Source organism: Coloeus monedula (assembly GCF_965178545.1).
Source record: "Coloeus monedula genome assembly, chromosome: 2".
NCBI classification, from domain to species: Eukaryota; Metazoa; Chordata; class Aves; order Passeriformes; family Corvidae; genus Coloeus; species Coloeus monedula.
Genome location: NC_138782.1, coordinates 60,796,428 through 60,813,283, shown reverse-complemented (window position 1 = coordinate 60,813,283; position 16,856 = coordinate 60,796,428). Strand labels below are relative to the sequence as shown.

At 37.8% G+C, this 16,856-nt stretch overlaps 1 protein-coding gene across 4 annotated transcripts in view; it reads left to right on the top strand.

Annotated features, from left to right (window-relative positions):
• Positions 1–16,856, top strand: part of ESR1 (estrogen receptor 1) — a 162,941-nt gene that overhangs the window by 44,625 nt on the left and 101,460 nt on the right. For all 4 annotated transcript variants that reach the window (XM_082277195.1, XM_082277193.1, XM_082277192.1 and 1 more), the window contains one exon: positions 8,924–9,428. In XM_082277195.1, coding sequence (XP_082133321.1) covers positions 9,001–9,428 — 428 coding nt within the window. In that variant the 5' untranslated portion in view covers positions 8,924–9,000. The remainder of the gene's footprint in view (positions 1–8,923; positions 9,429–16,856) is intronic.

Genomic DNA, 16,856 nt, shown 5'->3' with positions numbered 1-16,856 from the left:
CGGTAATTTTTAATGAACACTCACTGGCTGTGTTTTTCTAGAGTATGGTCCAGATGGATGACCAGTGGCAGCAATGAACCAGCTTTGTCTGGTCTGGTGGTGCTGATAACAAGCCCGTTTTTGACATCAAAGAGAGAATACAGAAACATGTGTAGCAGAACCAGTAAGTTAAACAACTGATACCCCTTATGGACTTTTCCTCTTGGACTTTAGATTTGTGAGAACAGGCCCAAAGGTAAACTGAGATGCCTTCCTTGTGTGGTGCTGGCAACAGTCCAGTGGCTCTGTGAGAATCTGTAAGTAGATAGGGAGAACCTGAGGCATGCAAGAGGGCTTGACGTGCTGACTTCACATTATTCACAGGTACCTGTAGACATGCTTGCAATAGCAGAGAAGATTGATTGACAGTGATTAGGGGAGTAACAAAAGTAAATCCCTTTATCTGAAGATGCCTAGAAAGTGAGGGACACTTGCTACCAGTGTCTGGTAGATAAAAATGGGATGCTGAAAGCAGCAAATTTTTTCCAAGTAATTTGGGTGAAGAGTTTTATTGGACTCAGGGTCCCAGTAAGTATAACTGCTTGAGGTGACAGGGTTAGCCTCATCACAAGGACCTTTCAGTTGCAGGATCAGCTTCTAGGGAGGAAATGTGAATGTGTAAATGTTAAAACCAAATTTAGTATGTTTGAATACCATTACTGAAGAGAAATGAGTGAAGAAGCTAGGTCATGTAATAGATTGATTTTACACTTTCTTTTGTTTTGGGGTTAGGCTCTACTTTCTAAGTACTAGGACACTCTGGTCACCTTACTGTACAGGTACCTGCAGCACATGTATGTATGGAAAAACACAGGCACAGGGATCCAATGACATTTCAGAATGAGTCTTTTGATGGAGATAACAATCTCCATCAAAAAAGGCAGCTGGTTTTTTTTTATGGAAGCCACAAAATATGGCTGATTATTTATCGCCACAGTCTTAGTGAGTTTTCAAACATAAGTGTGCCATTGACTACTGAGAACAGGTGGGCCCATTGCTAAGGCAATGGGCAGCAATGATGTTGTGGATAAGGACTGGAGTAGTTTACAGAAATGCTGAGAAGGTACAGTGAGGCCAGTACAATTTTTTCCGTCCTAACTCATCAAATGTATAAGATCTTGAAATCAGGCATCTATGGAAAACGGGGAAATAGACCATCATCATCAAAGTAATTAATCTCTTCTGAGTATTTTGTTGCAGATCTGTGTATTAGATGCATAGAATCATAAAATAAATTGGAAGGGATATCAAGATACCATCTAGTCCAAACCCCTGCTCAAAGAAGGCTTAAGTCAGGCTACTCAGGGACTTGTCCAATTGAGTCTTGAACTCAAAGTTGAGTCTCATCTTCAAAGGAGTTCCAGCATCTCTGGACAGCCCGTTCCAGTATTTAATTATTCCTAATGTAAAAAATCATACTTAACATCAAATCAGAATTTCCCATAGTCCATCTTGTGTCCCGTTACCGTGCACCTCCAAGAAGTGTTTGTATTGTCTGTATTCTCTGCTCAGATGGTTGTAGATAGCAGTAAGGTATTAGTGAGTCTTTTTTGCTTACAAGTTAAGAAGGCATGGCTACCTGAGCCTGTCCTTATATATCCTGACTGGGGTCTCTGGAGCTCAGGACAACTACAAGGATGCCATGAGGTTATGCAGGGAGGAAATTGGAAGGGCAAAAGCTCAAGAAGAGTTTAATTTGTCTGCTGCCATAAATGACAGTAAAAGATGTGTCTGTAAGTACATCAGCCATGTCCAGCTGGTGACTGGTGACAAGTGCTGTTCCTCAGGGCTCAGTGTTGATGCCAGTCCTGTTCAACATCTTTGTTGATGATCTGGACAAATTGAGTGCCCCTTCATTTAGTTTGCAGATAACACCAGACTGGGTGGGAATGTTGATCTCCTTAAGGATAGGAAGGCTCAGGAGGGGGATGTGGACTGGCTTTCACTCCTTGAATTTAATAAACAAAGTGTAAGAGTTTTTTTTATGAGATTCACCACATAAATGGATTAAGCATGTGTCTCATTTCTGACTATGTTTGGGAGCTCAGGCATGGGAATATTGATAATTTTGAAGATGCCTCATCCTTAAGCCAATTGCAATACATAAAAAAAATAGTTTTTTTGCTAGGCTAATGCTAGTGATCGGTCATTCCGTTCAATTTTTCTCTAAACGTGGGATACTAAGCTGCCATTTTATATTTCAAAACTCATTTTGGTTTTTACATAACACTAGATTTATGAGAAATATTCTTTCAGGATGTTGTGTTTGTTATTAAGCATGGAATGTTGCTTAATCTTAAATCAAGGTATTGTTGCTTTTCTACCAGTGAACATCCTTGTTCACAAGTAGTTAACATTTTGTGTAGGAAAGCAGAGAAAAGTTCTTTTTTTCTTCTGTCTTTCTGCATTTATGAAAACATCTACTAACTCTTTGAAACATCAGTATTTGCTAGTATCTTTTGAGTTTTTCCAGAGTACTCAGGTATTTTGGCCCATTTTACGTATGTAGTAAGTAATTTATTCTGTATGAGTCAGGCAGAATTATTTCGTTTTATCCGCTCCCATCTTTGAGGTACAAAAAACTGAAAAAAATGCACAAGCCAGTTACATTACAGGATGTCTTCTACTTCCTTAGAAAAGGGTATGTTTTAGCACGTTTTTTCTAATGCTGAATTGAAAAGGGAGATGGTGTCCCATTTTGGTTTCAGGAAATTCCGCCTGTACATCTAGGGACTGAAATTCAGTCTTATAACTGACACGATAATCTGCACTTAATCCCAGACTATTACTCTGCCCCAGAAGAGTAATGAAAGGGAAAACGTTCTGTATTTATACTATTTAGGAGTCTAGCATGTCATTCATTCTTTTGGGAAGTTTTGTGCCCAGGCGAGTCAGGACTAAGATCTGAAAGAGGGGAGAGCAGGCTCAGGGAGAGCAGCCAGGAAACAGCTTTTAGAAATCTTAACTCTTAAAAACTTGCAGTTTTTTCAAGGGTAGAAAAATTGCCCAAATGTGGATGGAGTTTCAGAGGAATAGCAAAAGGCAGTTCTGTGACACACAGTTTCAGCTTCTGCCAGAGTTCCTGCTCCAAACTCCTTATTTGCTGCAGCAAAAGGGTTTCTTGTTTCAAAAAAGGGTTTCTAGAAATCTCTAAGGAGGGAAAAGCAAATAATTTCCTTCCAATTGGCTCAGATACTTCCAAATTATTACCACTGAGCTCATCACTGAAACGCAAAATTTCCAGCTGAATGGCTAAAATCTTATAGTGTCATAAATACATGTAAACAAAGTCTTAACTTTTAAAGTATCAGAATACTTTACCAAAAAGATATGCTGACATCCTAGACTAATTTTTCTGGTGTTTACACACATAATGTCATAGTATGTAATAGGTCTTTTATACAAATTACAGGTAAAATTTAAGGCAATATTAAATGCTGTAAATTAATAGACACATGCGTGGAATAATTGTATTCCACAGTTCCCCATTTGCAGTAAGGACTATTTTCACCAATTTTTTTCAAACCCTTTACTTACATTTGACATGTGAAAGCAGAAACTCCCCTTTTAGCAGGAAAACCAACCTAAACCAAAAATTTAGGGTTAGAAATCTTAGGTCTAGCCTTTTGGTGCCATGGCTAGTTCTAGTGAGTTATTTGGGAGTAGGGGAAAAAAAAAGAGGTATACATCTTCATATAAACTTATAAAACTTTAAATGTTCAAAACTTCCAATAACAGCACAAAGCACTTATCTCTCCTTACACCCTAACAAATTTTTAAGCATGCCTCATTTGCCTAGTGGTATCAAGAGTTTTAATTTTTTTGTATTTTTTTTTTTTTGCCAGAGAAGATTTATAAAGCAGTGGGGTAGATGGTGCTGTTCTCCAGCTGTCTATCTTGAGGAGTTTCCTCACTGGACTAAACACAACATAATTTCTCTGTAATGTTACTGTGGAATCTTGGAAAAACATAATGTTCCTCCTGTTATGTGCAATAGATTCTTTTTTAATTGCAGCAGCTATAAAAAGCTTCTGTCTTTATAGCTGTGGAACCAAAGCGACAAAGCTTATGGTCTTTCACTGTCAGCAGGTTTATGGAAGATTTATAGTATGTGCTCTGAGTTTACCATTTATTGTGATAATACTTACTAAAACTAGTGCTGAAAAATGCCTGTTATAGAATGGAGTTTTGCTGTCTTTAAATTTTCCTACAATTTTAATAGCCTTTGTGTATATTTATATATTTATATATTTCATTTATACATATATATGCATGCATATACTTTGAGTATATACTTCTGTACACTATACTTTGTATAGTATTTTTAGGTTTATCGCCTTTTCCCTTAAACTTCTGTTTTATCTTGTCCAAAATGCAAAATATGTTCAGGCTGTTCCTTCCTCCTTTAATTTTTTTTTTTTTAAATCCTATAAACTGAACTTGTTTTGTTACCATTCTCTGACTGGCTTTCAGGACTTGTAGTCAATAAAAAATTATTGATGTTAATGGCATTGAAAATCCCCAAACTTCCAGTTATTTTGATAAGTTAAAATAGTATCTTTTATATTTTTTAATTATCTATTTTCTTTTTTCTGTTTCTGAGATCACTGGTTCCACAGTAAATGCCATCAGTGGAAGGAGGCTACTTTTGGGGTTCTTTAAGCTATATTCTAGTTTTAAAGTGTTGGACCCATGGTCCAGTTGAGCCAAACTGCAGTATGCATAGTCTGCTAAATTAATCTGATCATGGTAGTCATTTGTCAACAATTAAAAAAAAGTTAGAAGCAAAGTGTTCGTCAGTTAATCAAAATAAGCAGAATTTGCCTTGAGAAGCGTACCTAAATATTTTTCAGCTGTAAATGATGCTAGTTTAACCACAGAGCAACAGAAATGTGGTTTAGTTTTAGTGTTGCTACATTCGGTATTTTATTAGTGTAATTTAGAGTAAATTCCCCACTCTGGAAAATCTGAGTTGAGCACTGGAACTCTGGCCTATCTAGAAAAGAAAAACAGAAAGGTTGAAATTTTTAAAAGGGGAACACAGGATTTAATCAGTCACTTTCGTTTATCTTATCTATTAATTTCTCATTTCCATGAGAAGTGTAGTGTGTCTCATCCCAACTAATTCTCATGAAAAATCCCTGTGTATGAAGATGCAGTTTCTGCTTTGACCTTCTTCTCTAACATGTCTGTAGTGCTCCTCAGTCACAGTGGACTAGTGCCTCCTACTTCTCCAGTATTCATTAATTGCTGTTTTCTTTCCTTCCTGTGTATGCCTAAATGTGGATGGATCAAAGCCAAATTGTATTTGTATATTCCCAAACTTCAGAAATATAGCAAAACCCCCAATCTATACCTGATAGCAAGTTACCAAATCTTCAGATTTTATAGAACCAGTTCCTCTCTATTTTTATGTATCTATGATAGACAACTTCCTCCTGTGGTATGTGCTCAGAAACTCCAAAACAATATTAGACCTTCATTAAGGTGTGAGAAATATATAGAGCAGCTTGGCTGCAGCTGAACAAAAAATAGTTGAGAAATTGCTAGATCTGAGAAGGTAGATTTCCCATTTTTGAACACATCTGTCTAGCACTGGAAATGAAGGTGCTGCAGCCAATTCATGTTTTTATTTACTCTCTCTTGTTACTACATGTAATTTAAAACAAAAACCTTAGAGTGAATGAAGCAAGCCCTTCTGTATGAGATCTACATAGTTTTAAAGGCATACATGATGTGGGATTTAGAAAAAAACAAAATCTTTGCATAAACTTTGTGCTAAACACCATTACATATCATTGCTATACCCTGTACCCTTTCCCATTTTGTAATATTTCCATATTCTAGAGCATGTAAAATCTGACATGTAATAGATCAGATTAAACTGAGTGGTGAAGTAAGTCCTGATCTTTAAGCACAAATACCAGGTTTTAGAAACCTAGATCTCATTTTTCTGAGAGGCGAGCCCACAGGCGGATGCATCTAATGCCATCCCTGCAGCACAGTGAAGCAGCAGTGCTTGTTGATTTGGAGCAAGCAGCACAGTCTTTACCATGTAGGATGAGAAGGAAAACAACTCTCTGATAACTTGTTGCATTTCATAGTTTCTTCATATCTAAAAATCCCATATATAGTAAGCAGAATCAAAACCTGATGGCTTTTTTTTCAGTATACAAAAATCAAAAATTCAGCTTCTTCACAGGATTTGGCTTGACAGGCCCCCTGCGTCACCCTTGCCTTTCTCGCTCTCTTGCTTTTCTTCCACAGGAAAAGTAAGTCAGACATTACAGGATGCTGTCACAGAGGTTCTCAGCCAGTCCTCAGGATCTTGTCTGTGGCACTCACATTTTTTTCTCTCAAGAGGTGTACCAGGCTGTGTGCTGCATGGATACTGCAGCTGTCTATTGCTGAGCCCTTTCAGTGGGAGGGCTGTGGCTTGTGGAGAGCTGCTCATGGGGTCCCTCGTTTAAATACTGCACAGCAGAAGTGATGGTGGTTCAAGTTAACCCTATAGTATGTTTAATGCTGTTTGCATCTGATGGAAATCTAAAATATTTGACTCCCTGGAAACACACCACCTCCCAAAAATAATTAATGAGGTTTTTAAAAATTGCATGTAAGAAGCACAGGGCACACTCAGAAGTCAACTCTCTGCTCGCTTCTGTTTTCCATCTTCTGCATAGCTATTACACTGGAGCATTTTATTTCATGTCAATATAGTAGCTTTAACATAGCATACATGTTGGGTAATGCTTTAGATAAAAATTCTAAGTCCATTTTGTAGCACACTATAGAAGTGGGTACTTCATATAGCAGGCAGATTCACATTAATTCTCAGATTATGCAGCTTAATAAGAGATAATGCCTTTTTTATGTGTTTCAAAGCACAAAATGAAATACATTAATTCTTACAAATGAAATGTGTAAGAGTGACTGGCTTAAACTTGCAACTGCCATTCATTTTTAGTGTGTGCAGCCCTGTAGTCTGGCTGCTGAGAGCTGTGCTTACTTGCTGTTCCTGTGAGTCTCTGCAGATTCACGGTCGCCCACTCTAAGAGAACATGCACACACTCTCTTTTTTCTCTCACACTGTCTGGCATACTTTCAGAATAACTCTTCGAAGACTTTCTGAACTGGGTATGGTAGTCTGATTATTATTTTTTTAACTGGGAACATGTTTAGTCCAGTGTTATTTAAACAAGCTTATCTCTTTGATCAAAGTCTACAATCTGAAATTTGAACAGGGTAGGGAGGGTGGCTGGGTGGGTGAGGAAATATATCAAGTACAGAGTTATGTGGTGTGCTGGTGTCTCAGCTCTGTGCCTGCGAAGGTACAAACGTATATTGCTTCAGAATATCCTTGCAAATGTAAAAAACTTTGGCTGTTTTAGTAGAAGTTCTGAAAGCACAGTATTATTTCTAAAAAACCACGTTTTTAGTAAACTTTTCTTGACACTTCTAGTGACCCGCATATTCAGTTTTTCAGTTTCTTGGGGTTTTTGAAGGTCGAGCCAAATAACTATGGAGTTGTTCAAGTATAGCACAGGCTTTGCTAGTATTCAAAACACACTATATTAATGCATTCAGGGTTGACATTCGCCTATTTCATTGACTGAACCACAGACCACAGCAATGAAGCTGGAGAGCTTGAAACAGTTTCTGGAGGTTTTCATTTAGCTCGTTCAGGAGAACTGGTTTGTGCAAAGTTAAAATTATACGGAATGAGATTGCAAGAAGAAGCATGCATGCCACACCTTTTCATTATGTTCTCTCACTTCCTTTTTTTTTTCTTTCTAAAAATAACTTTGAGAAGCATTTTTTTGAGAAGTTTTTTTTAAAGCCAATCCCATTTAATTATTTTAGATTACTTGATTTTCTAGTCTGTTTTCAAAATTCAAGTTTGCTAAGCTTTTTTTCACAAGACTAGGAAAAAGAATTTCGTGTATTCAATTTATGTATCATGCAGTCAAACAACCATCTCCTGACTGTGGCAAAATCTGAATGACGTTTATTTCATCATTTTACAGCATTAAAAGAAGCAAGCATAATTTTCTAGGCTAGTCTAAAGCTTTTCCTTGCTTTTTAATGTTATTACAGTACTCTAGTAACTGCAAGTTGCGGTTGCTGATGGAAGTATATTATAAATCTTCACTTCTGCATACGTATCATGCACACTTTAATTTTATTAGCTGGCTTTATTGACTGAGGCTTGCTCCCCCCACACCACACACACACACATATATACACACAGACAGACACACAGACGCGCGCTTGCACACACACACACACACACACACGTTCTGCTTTGCCCTATCTCGGTTACAGCATAGTCCTGCCCAGGGTCAGTACAATGTACACATTACATATTTCTAGCAAACATGAAAATGAATCAAACAGGAGGAGAGATAAGCACAGATAGATTGGAGCCTGCTGAGGAAATAAACAGCAGTAATGTGACTGACCACTGGACTAGTCTTCCTGGTTGGATTTAAGTGTTCTTTCCCGTTAGTTGCTGCAAAGCACTGTACCCTGAAGTGAAAAATTAAACTATTAGTAAGAATGAAGTAACATTTAGACGGACAATTCTTTGGTATAACTCCAAAACTAATTGTTTCTGAAGTGATGTTTAAACCAACGTCGGCACAAGGCAAGGGTTCCTGGCTCGAAGCCAGCACCTTGTAACGCATATTAGAGCAGATGAGGAGTTCCTAAAAGTTAGAGAGAGGGAGAGGGAGGGAAGAAGAGAGAGAGAATGTGCATTTTCAGTGCTCACTCTGCATTTGTTTGTATCCTCCTCCTTGCTGAGATTAGAGGAATACCTGTGTAGTGCTGCTTTATTATGATTTCTGCTGAGCCTCAGAATAAGTTCTGGTATTTTTTTTAGGTGGACTGCCAGCTGCCGATCTCGCTGTTGACAATAAAAGCAGATATGTTCCTTGCTCACTGCCATTAGTACTGACCATGACCCTTCACACCAAAACCTCTGGAGTTACCCTGCTGCACCAGATTCAAGGCACTGAACTGGAGACACTGAGCAGACCTCAGCTGAAGATTCCCCTCGAGAGATCGCTCAGCGACATGTACGTGGAGACCAACAAGACAGGAGTTTTTAACTACCCAGAAGGAGCCACCTATGATTTTGGTACTACGGCTCCCGTCTACAGCTCTACTACACTCAGTTATGCCCCTACTTCTGAATCTTTTGGGTCCAGCAGTCTGGCAGGATTTCACTCACTGAACAGTGTCCCACCAAGCCCAGTGGTGTTCTTGCAAACGGCACCCCAGCTCTCGCCCTTCATCCATCATCACAGCCAACAGGTACCCTATTACCTTGAAAATGATCAGGGCAGCTTTGGGATGAGGGAAGCTGCTCCACCAGCCTTCTACAGGTAAATGCTACAGAAATATTTTTTTCTTTTTTAAGCAGATGATCTGAGAAAATTAGAATGTGGAAATCTGTTATGCCCTAGTATTTGCTTTTTGTGTAAAGGAGTATATGATTTAATTGAATTGATATCTAGACTGTAAGAAATAGCATAGAATGAAACAAAACTGTAATTCACAGCTCACTGTGACTGTAAGCTGTAAATTTTGAAAGATGTACCTACATAAAAAATGAATCAGGTAATGAGTATAAATATTTCCTGGGAAAACAAGAAATCGTAATTGATTAAAGAATGGCAAAGGACCTCAGTGTTGTAATGTATAGTAATACTGTCTGAAGTACACTAAAAAGACTTCCACCATTACACATTGTCAGTGTGAGTGGTTGTTTGTTCAGCTTTTAGCTGGTAGTAAGTGTATTTTTCTCCTCTGTCTTCCTTTGCAGTGTGAGAAATGGCTTATATAGAAAGTTGTTCAGAAGCACTATATCCTTCCTAAGCAGTGTTAGAGTTGACTCAGTGACAGTATTTCAGTCAGTAACCACCTTCCTGAGCTATCCAAAGAGCTGTGTTCGTATTAACATGCATTTTTCCTTGGAGGGTGATATATATTAACTGTAAACCTAGCGTGCTGCTTTTCAAAAGATAGGATCGTTCAGTGGGGTTTTTTAAATTTTTGTCCCTCAATAGGAAGTTGGTTTTTATTTTCTCTTTTTGGTCTGGAATAGAAAGATAAAAGTATCATTGAAAGGGGGAAATAATTTTCCTTGATTTAAATATTTATTGTCAATTGTGAAAAAAATTACATCTTTTCTTGAAGTAAGTGGCAGAAATTGATAGAATTATGGCTTCTAAAAAAAAAATTGTCATACGTATCTATACCCATGCTGTTAACATTTTGTGCAGTGTTTGTAGCATAGTTTTGTATCAGCTTATTATACTGGGCTTCAGTGAGTGAAAGTGAACAGTTAGATGTAATTTTTGTTTCTGAACTCTGTTCTCTGTTGATTTGAGAGATACAGGTGAATTTGTTAGAAATGTAACAACTCGGAAAGAATAAAAGCAAGTGATTTTTTCTGGGTGGAGGGCCAGACTCTGCTAGACTTATTTGCACAATATAACACGTCACCGTGAACAGCAGTGTGTGTTCTTAAGTCTAAGTCAGACTGACTAAGAATCTGGTAGTAAAATCTGGTCCCAGAAAACAAAATGCTTGCACTTTTTTGCAATGGATTAGTCAGATTTGGGGAGCAGATAGACTAAAGACTGGTGAAATGATAGATCATGGTTATGTTAAACTGTCCAATACAGTGATCTGTAAACTGTAAACTGAATTGATTCAAACAAAATTCATTTTAGTGCAGCCAAATACAGTACCTCCTGGAAGAATGAGTACGTGTCAGAGCATAGTGATCTTGAATGATTACCAGTGACTTGAGAGTAAAACTGCACTTTGTGCTAGATTAAAAGGCTTTTTTTACGTGAATGTCTTGTGCAAACCTATGGTGAAAAGTGTGTAAGTGACCTCATGTATGTAAGCAGTAAAGTAGGGAGTTTGTGAAGTTGAAATACGCAGGCAGAAAATGTTCTATACTCAGGTATTGTATTGCAGGAGGATTCAAACCTAAGAATCACCTGGACGTAGATGTTGCTATGGAAATAGTGGTCTTTTAATTTTTAAGCAGTGAATTAAGGTGAGACCCTTAAAAATAAAATTAAGGTATTGTTTTGTTTAACTGCTGGAGCAAATATGTAAGACAAGTGCTGTATTCCCCTTTTTCTGACATTTCTGATCAAGGTTGTGTGTCACCCTTGGAGATGTGTATTAGCCATATGAAATTGCTGAGGCTTAATGCAGCAGTAATTAGGTGAATTTATGATCTTGGATATGCCAGAAGGTTTATCTGCATACAGTGTTGTACAAATGATTTAATGGCCCCTTCCAGCCATAACTCTGTGGAACGCATCTTACGTGGTAATAAGAAATGTGTTTCAAAGTGCTTGCTATGATTATCTTTTGTTAACAGGCATGGTACTGTAGGAATTGAATTTATAAAAACTGTACTTTTTTTTGCTTTTCATTTTTGTGACGTTGTATTTACAAAGTTATCACCCTCACAACATTAAACATTACGTCTTTCTCCTTGTGTTTTGGCATGAGCCCAATCACCAGTAGACTGTCAAAAATAATTTGAATAGGTGTTCACTGCCTGGGAAATATTTAATTTTCTAGACATTGGATTTAAGATCAAGTTCTTTAAAAACTTCCATTTTGCTTTATTTATTTGGATAGTCTCATTAGTTTCAATTGGGTTATGGGAGAAAAGAGAGCATAGGGCAGTGTAACCTGGCAATGAATAAATTGGAGAGTTAAAGATGTCTAACTACCAAAATAGTGAGTTTCTGGACCTACCAGTAGGAGTGGTAAAGACAAAAAATCTTAAACAAGAAGGCCTAAAAAACGTTATAATGAATCATGATTAGTTTGCGATATGGCTGCCTGCTTCTATAAAAAGTTATGTAACCTAAGACCCAGTAAGACTCCTCTGCAATTCTCATTTACCTTTCTGTGTAACTGAATTGTGCTGTTCGGCTTTTAGGGCAGAAATATTTGCATTGTATCACCCTGATCTACTCTAATTTGACATGCAAGTGCTGCATTCAGTGATAAAAGAATCTAGGACAATAAATAAACATTATAGGTTGGAGCCGAGGTGATATTCCATTTGATACTTGGATAAAATGTTAAAAATCTTTAGTCACAAAACTAAAAAATTACTCAGTGTGATAAGAAAAACTTTTAATGTCTTTTGTTTTTGTTAATAAGTGTTCAAAATCATACTGCCTGTAGACATATATGTATTAATATGTGTATAACTACATGTCTCCTAATTCTGGAGTTATATTTTGTCTTTCAAATAGTGACTCTTTTTCCGGAAGAGTTACTCTTGTTGTGAGATAATGGCAGGCTTCTATATCTGGCATATATCTGAACATAACAATACATTAAAATAATGATTTTTAAAGAATGAAATAAATACATTTAATGTCCCTTCTGCAATCTCTAAATCACGAGGCATCAGAATGTAAAAAGTGGAAAAAAAGGGCTTAATTAACTCAAATTGTGTTGTCTACACCTAGACCCTTTTTATGTCTGATTTTGTGGCTGTTTTTATAGCTAGCCAGACTAAAATACCTTTTTCTTTCTGACAATGTCAAATCTCACTATTTTTTAAAATTTTATTGATAAATGTTAGTACTGGGGTTTTTTATTATTAAATGCCGACTAGTGGTTGATTATGATTACAGGAGATCTTGTACTCATGACTATTAAAGTAAATTAACGGAAATATTTACTTTGTTCTTAACTACTGAATTTGAGTTCTGGTAATTTCTGGTTATTTCCTCTTGCTTTTCAGCAAGTTTTGATCCACATAGGGAAAAATCAAGACTTACAGCAGCTAATTTACCTCAGTAGATTCCTACAAGCAACAGCAGAACATCCTTTTTGCTCTGCCGGTTTGTGACATTCTCGTGTCATCCCACTGAGTTTGCACTCCTCAGATCTCAAGTAAAATCATGCATATATTTAAGGCTCTTTGTAGCCTGTCTTTGGTGCTGGTTCCAAATTCAGCCAAAAAAAAAAAAATGGACTGCACCTTCCAGCTCCCTGATGAGGAAGTTGTCTGTCAGTCTGTAGTGAGGGACAGAGACTGGGCAAATCAGTGTACAAACAGAATAACAGATGAATTGCTCCCTCACTTTTAGTGGCTAGTTTGTATCTTCTAATACTTCAGGCTCTACGTTTAGATTGATATAATAAAGTATTTGTTTAGCATTAGCCATGTTTATCATACTGCAGTTGAGTCTGCTGTTCTCATCAGTATGATCACAGCTTTCATTTTAATGCTTACAAAAATTGAGAACGATTAAAAACGTAGATTGATCCCTCTTCTTTTGTAATTCATAAATCCATCAGTCCAAGAAATAGTTATGTAACCAAATACATAAACTTTGTTAACCTTGTCTGATTCATTATGAATTTTTCCAGCTGATCATTTTGAGTTCTAAACAGATAAGATTTTTTCCAAATTTTAAAATTAAGTGTTAAAATGAATGCAAAGTTCAAAGATAATTTTTCTTTTCTTATTTTTTTTAATGTAGCATGAAGTATTTCATAACACGGAGTATGATGTAATGTAGTGTTTTGCTTTGCTTTTTTGTTTATTTTTCTCTAAAACGTCAATCTGCTCAGAGGTCGTCTCTTGAATAGTTCAAGTGTTCAGGCAATTTCTTGAACACTTGAAGTGTTCCTGTTTTCAAGGCTTGTACTGGTATCTCTGACAACTTTACAGCAATAGATGACTGTAATAAAAGAGACAGGAAAACATGGAGTCGTCTCATGGATAGTTTCTCATCTCATGGAAATGTTGTAAAGATAAGCCCATTAAGTGTTCTGAGATGTTCACACGTGAAAATTATGAGGGACTGGTACAAACCAACTTTGGTGTTTCTGCAGCCCTTCTTGGAGCACGTGCTGATGTGGATCTTGCTGCAAGTGTGCTTGCACCATAAAGTCACCAATCCACGTTGCTGAGGAGCACATGTGATCTGTGCCACCTTGTGCCCTTGAATAAGGGGTAAAAGAGCTCCTGTGCTTCCTCATTACCCTCGTTTCTGCCAAGGCAGGGGGATAGATCTCACTTGCTCTCTCTTCTCATTGAAGAAAACTTTCTTCACTTCTGCAGCAGGTACATTTTTTGCATAAACCACTGAAACAGGAAGTGCTCCATATATCAAGTCCTTCCCAATTGAAATTTGTGTGTAAACCCATGGTTGTTCAGACAGACCATGTGAATGGGGTTCATCTGATTAAGGGTAGACACCTAGGTCTGTATTCATTTTTCCATTCCTTAGACGTCTGGTGCCATTTGAGAGGCCAGAAGGTTAGATAAGTCTAGTAGATATGACACAGGACCTGCTGGGTAGCTGTAACTTTTTGCAGCAGGAGGTGTGTCAGTGAGGGTCACCACCTGGAAGACCTCAAATGGCATTGACAACAGCATCAAACCTGCACATGGACCTCCTTCTTACTCTGAGACAGAGAGAAAGAGGCTCTGTGAACATACCTCTTTCTAGGGTACCTGATTAAAATAGACCAAGTGCATTAGGCTCAAAAAAAGCAAGTTTATCTTCCTGTATAATAAAAGATAGCTACATTCTATTCCAGATAGCTACTGGATGAAGATGGATACCCAATGATATCCAAAGTTAACGTGAAATTAATCCCACCTATACATCTCCTGTAAAGAACCAAAAAAAACATGCTCTATAATATCCCTTCACATAGACACTGCAGTATGTCCCTTGAGAGGGAGACGGGGAATTGACTCTGTGTCACTGGCCTTGATCACTCTTGCTCTGAGGCTATTGAAACAACAAACACTGCTGGCTATATCTGCTCTGATATGGAAAGCATTAGTTGCTGGCATTAGTTCCTTCAGCAATTGCAAAGTGAACATCAGATGCCAGCATTTTTTATTAAACCAACAAGATAGGCTGACCAGATCTAAGGCATAGCGCCAAAACAACACAAGAGAAGATTCCTGCAACTGAAGTGCATCCACATTTTCTAACAAATTGAGATTTTGGTAATTTTTGTAATGTGATATTTTTGACAGTGAAACTCTGAAACTAATCATGAGCTCCCTGGTCTGTCTGCAGAGAGTTTTCTATTATCTATTCAGGTATCAGAACAGAGATGAGAGCAGAGATGCTGTCCTTCAACATTCTCATTTGAAGTGCTGTTTTCATTGCATTCATTGCAGGGACTGTTTGTAAAATTTGCTGTACAGGGAGAAGTCACATCTGAGGCTTAGTGGCCTTTCCAGTGGCTTGCAAAAGGTTGTAATTTACCACAGCTCATTAGGAGCCCTGATCAATGCGACACTGGGCAAGGCAAGGCATTTATGCGTTTCTGCCAAGCTCAGATTCCAGTTTCTGGGAGGCTTCTTACTTCACCTCACTCAAGATATTCTTGTGCAAGACTATGAAAGCCTGAGTGATACCGGTTAGAGACAAGAAGATCATAAATCTGCAGGATAACCTTTTTCCTTGATAAGATATTGATAACAACATTGGATTCAGAAGTGATCTAGGTATTTTATTTTAACCCTTTACTAGAAAAAGGGGATATGGTCCTCAGAAGACAGAAAGCTTAAATATGACTGTCCTAAATGTAAATCCTATTTGATACATGTACATAACAATTGCAGTGGTCTTCCACCCACTGCAGTTTTAACTAATGACACAACAGCCAGCACCTATATAAATAAGAAATAAGAAAAGATGGCTCACTGCATGGAAACCATTGGTAAAAGTGAAAAAGAGCAGTAAAGGCAGAAAGTTGGAAGTAACTAAGGACTTCCTAAAAAAGCAGCTGGTAACTAACAGTGAACAGCCATGCATGTAACCACCTCCATCCAGTGGGTTGTCTACAACTCTCCAAGGGTGCAGTTCCCCTCACATCAGGCAGTATGGGTGGAATGTATTCCTCTGGTTCCACGTGCTGCTGTCTCACAATACTGCCAGCTGCCAGAACTGACCTCCTCAGGAGCCAGGCAGCAGAATCTGTTCAAGGTAACTGTTGAATGCTACAGGGAGGAGCCCTCTCTCCCTATGAGGATGACAGACCAGTGAGCATCTAGGCAGCACCAGGCTGCATTTCACATCCATGGATTTCACCTTTCATTCATAAACTATGTGAGTAGGCAGTGTGGTTTTTTTTCCATCTTGACCATCCTATTTAAGAAAACTACTTTTAACTGATTACATAGGGAAAAGCTGTATTCTTCCATTGAAGACTTTTTGCAGTTTCTCAGCAGTCTGCAGTCCAAATGTCCAGTACAAATTTAATTGCTATTTCCAGTCTTCTCTCCCTCTTCTATTACTTGCTATATCATGCTAACAGTGCTTTGATCACTGCATTCCACTACAGTACTGATTTGTGCTGCTATGAGATGGCTATACAAAACTTTCTAGGATACTGCAAAGGAGGACATCAAAGCTGGAAGAAGAGGGAAAGGAAATTTACTGCAACTCAGGAAAAGTCTCAGCTCATGATAAATAACAATCATTAGGAAGATGCTGTGCAGGAAGCAGCAGTTGTAGAAGAAAATGGGACATAAACTTTAGGCCCCAAATCTTAAGTCCCAAGGCTGGGAAACTCATAATATACTTTCCAAATAGCCTTTGCTGTGGTTTTTGCGTATAGTTTTGCTAAAATTGGAATATGTAATACCTACTGCTTTCTTTCTATTTCCCTTCTACTTTTATTTTCTTTTTACTTTTAAATGTAATTCAGGCTCGAGAGACAAGATCTGTTAATTCAAAAATCAGTGAAAGATCATTAAGTCATAGAACAGTTTGGGTTGA